The sequence below is a fragment of the Sinocyclocheilus rhinocerous genome, unplaced genomic scaffold, assembly GCF_001515625.1.
Source record: "Sinocyclocheilus rhinocerous isolate Xijiao unplaced genomic scaffold, SAMN03320098_v1.1 scaffold1307, whole genome shotgun sequence".
Taxonomy (NCBI): domain Eukaryota; kingdom Metazoa; phylum Chordata; class Actinopteri; order Cypriniformes; family Cyprinidae; genus Sinocyclocheilus; species Sinocyclocheilus rhinocerous.
In genome coordinates, this window is record NW_015631048.1 from 692,371 (window position 1) to 707,114 (window position 14,744).

General features: G+C 38.7%; 1 protein-coding gene across 1 annotated transcript in view; it reads left to right on the plus strand.

The window, feature by feature from the left end:
• LOC107741161 (unconventional myosin-XVIIIa-like) overlaps positions 1 to 6,695 on the plus strand; it is a 44,268-nt gene extending 37,573 nt beyond the window's left edge. Inside the window, exons 36-43 of the mRNA XM_016553770.1 lie at positions 849 to 932; positions 1,149 to 1,286; positions 1,617 to 1,802; positions 2,077 to 2,216; positions 2,447 to 2,491; positions 3,578 to 3,700; positions 4,395 to 5,848; positions 6,618 to 6,695. Of these exons, the coding sequence (XP_016409256.1) occupies positions 849 to 932; positions 1,149 to 1,286; positions 1,617 to 1,802; positions 2,077 to 2,216; positions 2,447 to 2,491; positions 3,578 to 3,700; positions 4,395 to 5,835 (2,157 nt within the window). The 3' untranslated portion in view covers positions 5,836 to 5,848; positions 6,618 to 6,695. The remainder of the gene's footprint in view (positions 1 to 848; positions 933 to 1,148; positions 1,287 to 1,616; positions 1,803 to 2,076; positions 2,217 to 2,446; positions 2,492 to 3,577; positions 3,701 to 4,394; positions 5,849 to 6,617) is intronic.
• The last annotated feature ends 8,049 nt before the right edge of the window (positions 6,696 to 14,744 follow it).

Here is a 14,744-nt window from a genome sequence, read left to right on the forward strand (position 1 = left end):
GAGTGTGTGTGTGTGTGTGTGTGTGTGTGAGTGTGTGACCCTGGACCACAAAACCAATCATAAGGGTCCATTTTTCGAGATTTATACATCATCTAAATTGTGACCCTGAACCACAAAACCACTCATAAGGGTCCATTTTTCGAGATTTATACATCATCTAAATTAAAAGCTGAATAAATAAGCTCTCCATTGGTGTTTGGTTTGTTAGGATAGGACAATATTTGGCCAAGATACAACTATTTACAAAAGTTTGGAGACAGTAAGATTTATTTTCTTAAGAAATTAATACTTGTATTCACCAAGGATGCATAAAATTGATTAAAGGTAACATTTATAATGTTACGGAAGACTTCTATTTCTATTTAAATGCTGTTCTTTTGAACTTTTTATTCATCAAAGAATCCTTAAAAAAAAGTTCTCAAAAAATATTAAGCAGCACAACTGTTTCAACAATGATAACAATAAGAAATATTTCTTGAGCAGCAAATCAGCAGATGATTTCTGAAGGATCATGTGACACTGAAGACTGGAGTTTTGCTGCTGAAAATTCACTTTTTCCATCAGGGGAATAAATTCTATTTTACAATATTTTCAAATAGAAAACAATTATTTTAAATTGTAATGATATTTTAATATATTAGTGTTTTTCTGTATTTTTGATCAAATAAATGCAGCCTTGGTGAAAGTAAGAGACTTATTTCAAAAACAAAAAATGTGTATGACATAAAAAGTCTAAATTATGTATTTATGTATGTATATATCAACATTAAATCAGCAAAATTAAAATACTAGCACAGATTAAGAGTTTAAATTAAATGTATGTATCATATGTATGTGTATGTGTTTAGTCTACAAGAGATCTGGCACAGATCAGTGACCTACAGGCCCAGGTGGAGGAGGCCATGAAAGAAAAACAAGAGATCCAGGACAAGGTACCAAAAAGGCCCCAAATACACTAAAAATTCTTTGCAGGAGCCCGGAATTGCCTTCTGTCCCCTCATCATTATGTTCTACAGTACATAGTGGATTTGTAGATGGTTAGGGCCCATGCAGTGAGAAAGGTGCAGAGGGCTGGCCGAATGTGGTCTGAAACATGGAGTCTTAAACATGACCTCAGAGTGACCCGTGTGTTTTTATTCTTTTGGCAGCTTCACTCCCTGCAGTCACAGCTTGAATTTCAGGAACAGTCTATGGTGGAGAAATCGCTGGTCAGCCGCCAGGAAGCCAAAATCCGTGAACTAGAGACCAAACTAGAATATGAGAGGACCCAGACCAAACGTCTGGAGGTGAGTCACGTGACGCTCATACTGCATGGCAAATTCAATGAATTCATAGCAAGACACCGAAACAGGATAGTTCCGAAAAAAATATTTTATTTCATTTTGTATTTTAGTTGTACATTTCAGTTTAGTTTTAGTTTGATTTAATGTTTAGATTTTATTTCATGCATAATTCTTTTAGTGAACTGGATGCTTAACCAACGTCCATAGCGCATGCAGATAAACAACTCCATCAGTGGCCACAATTTATTTACAGGGAATTGCTTCAGTGTGTTTCTGTCTTTTTTTATGAGCTCTTATCTTTGGCTTTTCCATCTGTCCATGTTCGTCCTCTAGTCTCTTGTAACACGGCTGAAGGAAAACCTGGAGAAGATGACTGAGGAACGAGACCAGCGTATTGCCAGCGAAAACCGGGAGAAGGATCAGAACAAGCGCATGCAAAGGCAGATCCGAGACATAAAGGAGGAGATGACTGAACTGTCTAAGAAAGAGGCAGAAGCCAGTCACAAAAAACATGACCTGGTGAGTTCCAGAGCGCCCCCTGCTGTATGGAGATTCTCTTGCCATTGCTATAGCAACTATAATGAAGGGAAACTGCCACAATGGATCTTTTATGAAGAGTAACATAGTTCTTGCATAGTAACCATATCTTAACTGGGGTATTTGTAGTAAGGCCACTGGTTAAACCATAGATGGCTTCTCAGGTAAATGTAATGGTACTGCATAAAAACACAGTATGATTGCTGTAGCAAAACCGTGGTCATTTTTTTCATAACTTTGGTTGGACTTCAAACAGGAAATGGATATTGAAAGTCTGGAAGCAGCCAATCAGAGCTTACAAGCAGATTTGAAGTTGGCCTTTAAGCGGATTGGGGACCTGCAGGCTGCTATGGAAGATGAAATGGAGATGGATGATGATGATGACCTCATCAACAGGTATGAGGATTAGTCTCCTGAACTCTCCTTAGTTTCCATGGCAACAATTCTCTGAAGTTGATCAGGACAACCACTGCATGTTACTATTGTTTACATAGACCCTTTTTAAGTTATTTTGCTTTTTTTCTTCTTCTTTTGTTTCTTGTCTCCAAATTTTTTTTTTATATGATCAACTACTTATTTTCCTTTCCCCCCTATATTTTCATCTATTTTTATTTTATTTTTGGCAGTTTACAAGACATGGTGACAAAGTATCAGAAAAGAAAGAACAAAACGTGAGGATGCTAAGTGGTGATTGTTTCTAATCTGTTTGTTGGTTTGAGTTTATAATGCTATTCATTGTAAGAACTTGAAAATGCTGTTGTATTACTCTGCAGTCCAACAAACCATGATAAGTCTCGCATGGCAAGTATTATTTTCAGCTGAAATGGGAAGAATTATTAGTCCAATAACTAATTTGATAATACAGCAGCATTTTCCTGTCTTCATGAGCATGTGCTGCAATTTTAACAATATCATTATGTGTTGCTCATCTGTTTTTACCCATTACACCATCAGCCATCTTTTTATCAGAGCCATTTATACACCCAGAAAAATATGAAAATATCAAATTTAAACATTGAAAAACACAGAGAAGCCACTTTTAAATTAATCCCACTACTAAACCCGTTTTCATTGTTTGAAAATCCAAATTAATGTAAAAGTTTCAATTCTTACATTCTCAATTCTTAAAGTTTCTAGTGCATCTTGCTACTTAACTGTGCTTAGCAAGTTGTGATATGTTCATGTGTGTTGTTGTGCAAGTGTAACTGCTTGGATTCTGGAAAGGGGGAATCAATTGCATTCGGTTGATTTGCTGTAATTGAGTGGAACTGCGATATGCAACCAATAGAAGCAGATTGTCACAGTCTATTAGCATTTAAATGTGAGCTGTGTGTGTGCTTAAGCTTTAAATTGTGTGTGACAGTAAGTTGAAATTCTCCAGAAGCATCTGTAGCCTAAATTCACTGTACTCATGGCATCCCTGGTTGTGTGTCTGTGCAGTTTTTGTACACAGATTTATACTTGTATAAGCTTTTGTGTATTTTCTTAAAATCAAAGCTTGATATAAACTGTAATAGTGACTGCAAAGGCTTATGGGAATGATATAACGTGCCACTGCGTTCACAGAGAGAATGCAGTAAAATATCTGCCTTTAGTGCTATTGTGAAACGGATTGAAATCCTCTTTTCCCCTATTTCTTTTATTGAAACCACGTGTTGTTTTGGCACTAACCAAAGTATCGTAACCCTCTTGCCTTGATCAGCCAAAATGACCTTTATGTCAGCTGCTATATTTGATTGAGCTTCTCTTGTTGGCAGTGGAGATGAATCGGATATGGACTCTGAGGTGGAGGACCGCGTAGATGGGGTGAAGTCATTGCTCTCCAAGAGCAAAGGATCCGCCAAGACACTCTCTGATGAGGGCACCCAGAAAACCACCAGGTCAGTGTGGAACATATTGGAGTTTAATTATAAAGACTGAGATCATTTTATAATCCCCAGAGCTGGAGAAATTAAACCACACTTAATGGTGTTGGGGAACTGGTGACTAAATTATGAGTTTGTTTACATTTAATATATGGTCTTTTTTCTGAAAGTATAAATTAGTATTTTGATTTTTTAACCCCCTTAAATACATATTTATCAGATGCATATTTAATTTACAGTGTTTCATTTAATCCTCCATAAGTTTTCTTTGGAAAGCTGATTGAACAATCGTTCAAAGAGTATAGGCAGCTTTTGTAGCTAAATTTACAGGGTAAGAACATTGGGGGCGCTACTGATGTGGTTTACCAGAGTACCAGCCAAGACTTACATATGTCCTCTCCATCTGTGCGAAGTGCTAATAAGCTCAAGACAGCATTTGATGGTGTTGGATTCATGACTGTCTCACCGGGAGCTGCTGTTACTGTTCTGTTCCTCAGTAGTATTTGTACGGTGCGGTTACATAGCTGCCATTAGGAATTTAATCCTTTTAAGTTTATTCCTGGGGTTGGTGTAAAATACGCTCCTAAATTACCTCTCAAATCTCTTTCGTTCTTTGAATTCATATTTATCTCTGTTACGGGTATCATCCTGTTTCATTCATTGATCATCTGCAATTCTGCCACTTTAATGTGTTTTCTGTCCGTCTCAGACACACCAATGCTGCTAATGCAGATGTGAAAGATATAAAAGAAGGGAAAGAGGGAAAAGAGGGGAAGGAGGAAGTAAAAAAGGATTCAGATGAGAGCCGTCCATTGTCTGTGATGAGCTCGCTCAGCTACAGGAAACGCTCCCACCAGAAGGACTGGAATGGAGGTGCAGGGGATGACAGCTCTCTCTTCAGTGCCCTTCGGGAGCAGCCGGACATGCCTGACCGATTGTCGTTGCGCAAAGCTAAAAGCAAATCCACAGACAGGCCTCAGACTGGTGATGACCTGGATGACCGGGGTTCAGTGATATCCCAGGCTTACTCTGAGGCTGCCAGTAGGGCCAGGAAAGGTCTAGATCGTCGCTGGACCAAAAGCAGTCCAGAATTTGACAAAGAGTCCATGGTGTCCTCGGTTGCCCCGAGCCGAGCTTCCACACGCCGTGGGATAGACCAAGATGATGATGCTCTGTCTGGTGTGAGCAGCTTCAGCTTGCGACGTAGTACTTCTTGGATAGATGACAGACGTAGTGATTACGGGCCGACAAGTACCCATATGAGTCAACGATCTAGAAGCCGAAGTCCTGGAAGCACCAGCGTCGGCTCACGAATTTCCCTGGCCCGCAGCACCCGACTTAGTGAGTTTGGAGTTCGTTTGAATAATGATGATGTTGATGACGATGATGATGTTGACTCTGTGAGTGTGGCCGCATACAGTTCACGCTCAGTGGGCCGTAGTCTGTCCACTCCTGCCCAGCTACGCTCCTCTGAGAACCCACTGGACGCTTCTGACGTTAAACCTGTGAGCCACCGCAACTACCTGGACCCCGAGCTAGAAAAAGCCATCAATGAAGTCCTGAGCTTCAAGCCAATTAAATTCAAACGCCGCAGCTTAGAAGACTCAGATGAAGAAGAGGAGGGAGGTGGTGGTGCAGGAGAGGAAGAAGATAGGAAGAGCATCAAGAGTTTGTTGCAAGACAAAGACGATGAAGGTCTGGGCCTTAGCGGGTCCAGTCTGAGACGCTCAGCTTCAGGTTCTGCTGTAGATTCTGGACGTTCTGGAAGCTCAATGAGTTCCTTCAGCTCCAAGAGCAGCAAGAAGAAGAACAAGAAGAAGAGCAGGCGCTCTGAGTCTGACAGCTCCTCCAATGAGGGTCATACTCGGCGGCATTCCAGACAGAAAGAAAAGAGAAGATCCAAAAGCTCAAGAAAGAAAGAATCTGCATCGTCCAAGTCTGAATCTGACTCTGAATCATCATCTTCAAGCTCTGCATCAACAGTTTCATACCGCAGCTCAAACAGCGTGAAGAGAACCCCAGGACAGAAAGATGGGGGTCCAGAAAGTCCTGATGAAGAACGACCCCCAAGCAAAAAAGAAATAAAGAAACAGAAGAAGAAAGTGGACAGTCTGGTTATGAAGTATCTCTATAAGCCTGACAGTGATTAAGGATCATTAACAGGTGACCCTGGATGGGCCAGACTGAGGATTGATGTTTTCAAGAAGCTTCTCTCTAAACGCATGATGTGTTCTGCTGTGTGTTAAAATCTAAACAGTAGTTGTATCATTGGATTAAAAGGCATGCCATGACACTGTTGCCTGAACATTGTTTTGGGTTTGGACACAAACAGATTCAAAGTGTGGCCACAGAGTATTGTACTAACACACAAATGCTTATCTTGATTTTTCCAAGTAGGACATGTTCCTTGTTGGTTCTGAAACAATATACTATCAATCAGATCTTTGTGGTAGGTTTGACTTAGATTTTGGAGCTTCAAAAACTTCATGAACCTCTCATTATCAACCATTGATTTTTTTTGGGTACTGGTTAGGGAAATGTTGGAAACTTAATAGGAAAGGATACGGGTAATAAGGGATAGGGGCTTCAGGCTTTTTGTTAATTCGACAGGATTTTTGTTCCAGGACCAACAAAAGATATTCTTGGAAATGCAGTAAGCCACAATTAATGTACATAAAGCTTTAGAAATACTGGAAGAGTTTAAACTGATAATTGAGCAAGACCTTATTGCAAACAGAGTGGATGTTTTGGAACTACTGTAGATGTGCATTTGTGACCAGCCAGGGACATTCACTCATGACTTTTGTCCTGCTTATCTATCTTTGCATGGCATTGTGCCCGTCTGACCTCTCGCAAGGGACTAGTATGAAGGTGTGGCTATAATCTTATCTTCCTGTTTCTAAAATATTCTTGTGTCTTTTTTTCCCTCCAGCTCCTCACTCTACAGACCACACTCAGTGCAACATGATGAAGACAACACTGGACCAGAGAAAGACACTACACAAACTGAAAGTACTATCCTTAAAGACAGCAATGGTGATGGTCAACCTTCGGAAAGCGCTGCTTAGATCTGATCTGCTGCTCGAGTGCACTGAAAAGTGCCTCAGTTTACCTCTCATCTACCCTAGCACTGATTCACTTCGGTTTCTTCATAGCCTACAATGTGACTAAAGTTTATCAATGCAGGTCTACATATACAGTGTGTTTTAGAGTTTAGAGGTTTTTTTATTTTATTTTTTGCAGCTGCATGGCACCTGTATTCATTTAGATCGCACACGTCTCCATCAACAACCCCTCCAAGAAAATGAAGTAATATATTGTGAAAAGGAAATGAGAATCTTTATCTAATTTATGTTTATTTTATATTGTTAGAGTGTCTGCTTTATGACATTTTGCCTTGAATTTGCTTGAGTGAACTATGTAGCACAGCTTTACTGTAGTTTGCAGTTAATGAAATAGGGTATTTATCTTTCTCTCCTTTGTTCCTTTATGAGCTGGTGAACTACTGTTAACCAGAGGAAGTTAATTTAGCACTGGTTTACTGAATGGCAGCATTTTCATTCTAAACCTCTTTATGATTCAGTTTATTTTCTTGAGGGTGCTTCATGTTTGGGCCTTAAGTGACATTTATAACCATTAATTTAAGATAATTTAGTACTATATAATTTAACTCTGCCAAAATTAATTGTTGATGGGAGTCTAATAATTTCTGATGTGTCTGTGGGTAAGTGTGGTGTGTGCATGAGTGTGTCCTCCCCTGTTTTTCTATTCATTAAATAAGACTTTTATTATGAAAGTACATACAAACAAGAGACTGTTTGTCTGTTCAGTGGCTTATGCAGTAATATATAAAATTATATATAAAAGCAATATATATAAGAAAGAGTTTTGCATTTGTTTTATTGTAAACAAAAGATGTTGACCCATTTTTATGGCTGTGAACTTGATTTCTGGCAGATATGACTAAAGAGTGTCTGTGGGGTAGTTTTAGCCCTTATACCTGGAAGTTGCATAGAGCCAGGCGACCCAGTCAGCTCTTATCATTTGTGTCATATGCAACAAACTGTTACTTAGCGGACTATGGGAAGTTTGTGGGTATGCCATCTGATCCTGAGATAAAGGTTTAAATGCTATATTATATTATATTATACTTAATGAGATAAAAAAGTAAAACAATGGGTCTTATTCAGTTGTGTAAAAGTGGTACTTCCATGTGCAGAAACAGTAGATTCACATTAGGTGCACAAACTTGTTTTAGTGTATATATTGTCCTCAGTTACCCTAAGAACAACAGTGGAAATTTGTTGGGTTACTAATTTTTATTTATTTTTATTTTTTTGAGAAATGTGCCTTATTTTTTAAGGTTTATAAGAACATCTGTCTAGCAGACTAGAAGGAACGCAGTGTGCAAACACAGGAATAGCATTTAATCCCTGGAGTCTCCAGGGGGCCCTTAGATAAACAGCGTTGTGGGAGCGCACAGGAGAGGCATGCTGGGATTTCCCACTGCTTTGTGTTTGGGCTCATCCACACTATCTGTCTACTCTGTTCTGATCCATGTTCACTGATATCATTTGCTCTTCAGTGGAAAAGTTAAACCAGCAGGACACTGGTTTAAACCCTCCCTTGCATTGTTCCATGATTTTCTAGCTGGCAGAGGCTTATGGTGCTTGATTTGATCTGTCGGAGGAAGTGCTGGATGTGTACTGTTTTAGAAGACTGCTGTTTTCAGTGTAAGCCTACATGACATTAATGGGTAATGCATGAGAGTTTGTTTTTTATGACCTGTAGACATGCATGCTTTGTTTTGGTTCAAGTACAATGCTGATCGATGGTTTGGTCTTCTAGGTACTAGTAAAATAATGCAGGTTTTAAATAGTAATGTAACGAATGATAGTCAGACCTTTGTTTTCTTAATTTGTCAAGCGACTCACATCAAAGAGATACTGTTCTACTAAATAGACAAACTGAACGCAATCAGATTAAAGGATAGGGACTAAAGGTCTGTGATAACTACAACCATAAAGTTGTGTATTGTCTTGTTCTGACAGATGATGGGTTGTTTCAGAGGTCTTTTAATATCACATATAAATTTCCCAAGTCTCAACAAGTTTAAACTTATGCTAGAATCCTGTGATTTAACACCCGTCTTTTGCTTTCCGCTTATCGCGGCAATCCCGAAGCTAATTAACATAGCCCTCTCTGGGTTGAGGATGGATTTCTGCTGCTTTAGCTAATGGTCTTTTAATGTGTCCATTGTCAGACAAAGTCAATATAAATTTACTTTACTATTCCCCTAATATATACGCTTTGATCTACTCACTGTGCAGTTCCCGTTTGGATCCCCATTGAAGTGTGGGGAATGTGTGTTGTCTGCAGACTGATGTTCCCGTTGAGAGGGATGCGGGAACATCAGGAATCATGATACAAAGCAGCTAATCGTTTTTTAACAGCTTGCTTTGTTTATAACTGCAGGGTTGGGAGACATAAACGATTTGCAATATGTGAAAGAATTATTCTTAACTAAAAATACTGCATTTTTATTATTCATGCTTTAATGGTCTCTACAGTGTTGAGATCATTATAAAGATCCCCCCAAAGACGTATGTTTCAGAACGTTAAACTGCTTAAAAGTGAAAAATTAATTAGCCATTTAATTCCAAAGTTCATTAGTAGAGCAGATGGAATGAATTATGTAGGGTATATATAGACAAATGATCCAACCATAAATTGCCAGACTGTTTCAGCAGCAGTTTACAGAAATTCTGCACAAGATGCAAACTTTAAACACTAAATAACTCGCGTTGTGCTTAACCCTGGGTTTATTACCATTCTAAACCGCTAGTAGAGAAACATTTCACAATTGTAATTTAGTGGTGTTAGCTCAGAGCAAGTCTTGAACCACTTTTGCGGTGTTAACCCCTGCATTGCAGCAGGGGCGTGGGAAGATGTTTTCGGTTGGGGGTGCTGTGTGTGTCCGTGTTGGGTGAAAGGGTGGAAGTGGGGGGGGGGTCACTTACGTCGGGCAGGGGTGCTGCAGCCCCCTCAGCACCCCTACTTCCCGCATCCCTGCATTGCAGTGAAAAACTTCTGCAATGTAAACTTCTGCAGTTAGAATGTTACTGCTAGATGCTTAGCAACAGACAACCAATCACATACCTCATATTCATGTGCTTTGGACAGTCATAGAAAAATGGCACGATGTATCCACCTACTGCAATTCCTGTTTGGAGAAGTCTGAAACAAATAATAAAGGTAACACTTTAGTTTAGGGAACAATTCTCACTAGTAACAAGTTGCTTATTGGGATGCATATTACTAGCATATTGGCTGTTTATTAGTACTTCTAAAGCATATTAATGCCTTTTTCTATATGACAATATTCTACATCCCTAACCCTACCCAATACCTAAACCTTAAGCGATTTCTGGTAGCCAATGTTGACATTTGAAATCACCAAAACAAACACGCCCCTACCCCAAAAGGGTCTCGCCCCTATTTTGATAGCTCCGCCCCACACATACATACGCAACCCTGGCAACGATTAGTTCTGTGAAACAAAGCAAAACCAATGTTACACCGTATCTACACCAGACGCGAGTGGCGGGGCGCGACAAAAGACTATGGAACTCATTATAATCAGTGATGCTGTCTACACTGTCGCTGTTGCTCGGCTCGGCTAATGTCCATCTTGTGCACTAAACGCTCTCTCCTCCACATCATGAGTACACACGCCCCTTACTGCTGATTGGCTACAAGTTTGTTTTGCTAGTGGTCCCGAATCAGTTTTCTAAAGCATTTTTGAAAAATCGCTTACCCCACCTTTAACAACTACCTTACTAACTATTAATAAGTAGCTAATTAGAAGTTTATTGAGGCAAAAGCTGTAGTTAATAGCTAGTTAATAGTGAGAATTGGTCCCCAAACTAAAGTGTGACGTTAATAAAGTTACAAATAATCCTTAAAAATACAAATAATCCTTATTATACTTAATCCTTAGTAAAGATACAAATAATCCTTATTCATCAGTATGACTGAATGAGCTGAAAATTTTCCTTCATGTTCTATTTTCAGAAGTCAGGAAAATATGCTTGGAATTTTAGTGTGACATGCATAAGAAGAATATTTGTGGAAAGAGCTCCTTTGAAGTCCACTGCATTATTTTCCCCCTTATTTACTTTTTTCCTTTGTATTCCACTGTAACAATGTGAACAACATATGCAGTACTGTGCAAGTGAGGTCTGCTCACCTGATTTAATTTACTTGAATTCCTGAAAATTCATTGAAATGCTCTCGCCTTTATCCCTAATTTCTCACGTCTCTCTCCAGGTTTGTTTTCACACAGATGCTTTAAAATGTAATTGTCTCCCTTTTTCACTTCTAATCCCTATCAGCAGTGTTTACTGGAATGTTTCTAAAGCAGGTAAATACAATATTTGCTATCTGTCAGAATTACAGATATCACTTTGAAATATTATCACTCAGTGTTCCAGTTAATAAACGTTTATGATTAAGGCTATGTAAAGTGATATTTAACAAGTCTGTATTGCTGTGGAAATAATCAAGCTTTTGGAGTTATTCAAGGTCGGCTGTAGCAATTTGTAAAATGCTTTTACACTTTTAAGTTTCCTTTTAATGTTCAGTGATTAAAAAGTGAGTAGATTAATGTCACCTCATTGTACCCTTTTTGGAAAATATTTATTATTGTGTTCATACAGCAAATGTATTTGTTCACCAGAACTGACAGGAACTGGGAAACATTGAAGCGGTCTTTGTGTCTGTCGTAGTGTTATTGTAGATCTACCGTGCAGAACACAGTGACAATAAACCTTGACTCTCTGCGACCTATTCAAACTGCTGACGAAATGTTTCAGTCAGATCCGGTCCAGCCCTGCTGCCAACAATTTCCCATAAAGATCAGCTAATAAAAAAGCTTTAAAGATGGTTCCAATAGACGTATTCTTAAATAATAAAACCTGCATTTTCTCAGAGCTTAGATTGAACATTTCATAGCCCCTTTTCAACAGAATCTCCTCCAGCCAAGCAATCCTGCAGTGCAATAGAGTGGGTGTGAGATTTCTGACAGTGTGAAGGTCAGCGGCAGATTAATAGAGCATCATTTTTGTTTGGTAAGTGAATTATCAGTGCTGTGCAATAAGTCACTGGGGACTCATTTTACTAATGCATATCAAACAGTCAGAATGACCTCTGACCTTTATAAGGCCTGGTACTTGTTTGAGGAAAGGTCATTTAGCTGCTGAGCAACTGCCATTAGCTTTCTGGCTTCAGGTTTTATAGATCACCTTGTAAGTAACAGAGTGCAACAGTAACTTCCCAATTTTTTCAAGTCGTCTTGATTTTCAACATTCATTTGTCTCCATAAGCATTAAAATGATGGAACTGAATCAGTATTATGTAACTATTGGCTATTAATCATTACCTTTATGTATAAAATACAGTTTATTTGAAGTTTATTGCAAAATATTTCATCTTAACATATATTAGTTGACTGAATGGGAGATCAAATTACATACAGAATACTATAACATTGTGAAACACCTTGAGATGTGTCTTTAAAGTTGTATGTTATCGTTAACAGTCAACGAGAAAATGAATGTAATTTTAATTTTCAAAGTCCACTATTGCACTCTGGAGATTTTAGGGTAGTGGGTCAGCAAACGGAAGGAGACCATTGGGAGATGAACAGTTAAGTTTAAAGAAGTTTATTCACAGGATTAGCAGTAGATATGGGAGGCAGGCAAGTGACAGGTAAGCAGTTCAAATGAAGATCAGTTCAATAGACTTAGCTTGAGACTAATAGTTCCTTGTCCCTTTTCTTTGCAGGAAACAGATGAAGATGACCGAAGACAGATGATGACTGGGGAAATGCAGGTAAGTGAGTCAGGTAAGTGGCTGTAGTAACAACGACGTGTAGGGGTTACCACAGACGAGACCAGACAAGGGCGACTGCTTTTATACCGTAGGTGATGAGGTGAATGGTGGCAGGTGTGCTGATTGGGGATCAGGTGCAGGTGTGAAGCAGGCGGGATGCTGGAAAACGGAGTCCTTAATGTGGTAAGGTGACTGGCTGGTGATTGGGATTGTGACTGGGCTGGTGACCTTGTGACATAGTGACTGATTAAAAAAGGTTTATCATGTTGTGTTTGGGGTTGATCAGATATCTGAGCACTCTGCACGTTTGTGCATCAGTCTCTGTACAACCAGGATGACAACAGAAAATGAATAATGCTGCATCAAACCGCAGACTGAGATACAATCAGAGCTCTGGGATTCTTTGTTACCTTTGAGATACTGCAGATTCTTTTGTTGTGCAGCTTTGTGCAACACTTCAACACCTTTCCACACAACTGTCACAGAAGATGCTGAGAAACTCGTTTTTACACACTCAAGAGATGTGAGCCAGTGTTTATGTAGTCTTAGCGTTGTGTTTGGACGAATTATGTGAACTTTTGTTTGGAGCTCTGTTACCTGCTCCCTGCATTAGTGAATGTGAGAATGGTTTATTTTACATTATTATGTAAAATAAATAAAAAATATTTATGTGCTCATCAAATATGCAAATTTGTGACTGGCCATGTGATTTTCTTGCTTCCATTGATACACAAGATCACAATGTTGGTTAAAATGATGATTAGATGTAAAATAAATGCCTAAATAAATGTATATACCATTCAAAGGTTTGGAGTCGATGAGATTTTTTTTGCATGTCTTTGAAAGAAGTCTCTTATGCTCACAAAGACTGCATTTGTTTGATTAAAAATACAGTAAAAACAGTAATATTTTGAAATATTATTATAATTTAAAATAACTTTTGCAATTTATTTTATATATTTTAAAAGATAATTTATTCCTGAGATACAAAGCTGAATTTTTTGCAGTCATTTCTCCAGTCTTCAGTGCCTCCTGATGCTTCAAAAATCATCTTAAGTTCATTTGGTCTTCAAGAAACATTTTTTATTATGATCAATGTTGAAAGCAGTGGATACTACTACTATAAAGTTCAAACGAACAGCATTTATTTGAAATTGAAATCTTTTATGACATCATGTGTTCACTGTCACTTTTGAACAATTTAATGCACGCTTACTTTCAAAAAAAGGTAATGACCTCATATTTTTGAATGGTATAGTATATATATTCCATGTTTTCTCCCAATTACTACATGGACATAAAATGCACTAAAACTGCATTTCAGATAATTAGAGATGATGTATAGCGACAGGACACTGCCATCACTGCTTGAAATGTCATGTCAAGTACCCATTTTCGGTTAAAATGACTTATTAGCAGTCTGAGCTTCGGTCCCGGCCTCATGAATATTAATATTACCACCGCGACATGCAAACAAAGTAATGTTTGTTCTTGCCTGATGAATAATTCACTTGGTCTTAGAAGTGGCCACAGGTGTGCGAGTATGTTCTCAAAGGCGAAAGAAAAGCTTTTTTAAAATCACGATTTATACCAGGGGGTCAGACTGTACCTGTTTCCTCCTGAGGTGAAATTCTTTGTGTAAAAGCATAAAACTCTGTTATATAATCTCATGCTGATATGATCTCAGCAGCCATTCTACAAAAGCACCCCGGCCCAAAACATGACGTATAATGTCATCAAAGTATAGAAGAAAAGTTCAAGTATGCTTAATCTCAAATGTGTGGCTTGTTTTGGTTGACATGAGTGATTTCATACTCTGAAATACACAGAATAAGGTTAAATGGATTGTGTGGGTCAAGTTTCACATTGTGGGGTACAAATGTGGAAGGTGTTCAGCTTTATGGATTGTAATACTGTACGCTTGGTCTCAGTCATCTCAGTCATCATTCACATGGATACATGAAGGTCACAGGAATTGTGAGATGACTGCGAGTGGGTGGAGAAGACCACACAGGTTGTACATGATATAGGAGAAACCTTGGAAGGATGTCTTTTTATTATCTGAAATCACATGATCTCATTCATGCGGTTTCTGCAGCCATTAAGATAAGACTGTTTCAGAAACATCGGCTGCTATTGAGATGCACGGCAATGTCCCTCTCAGGTT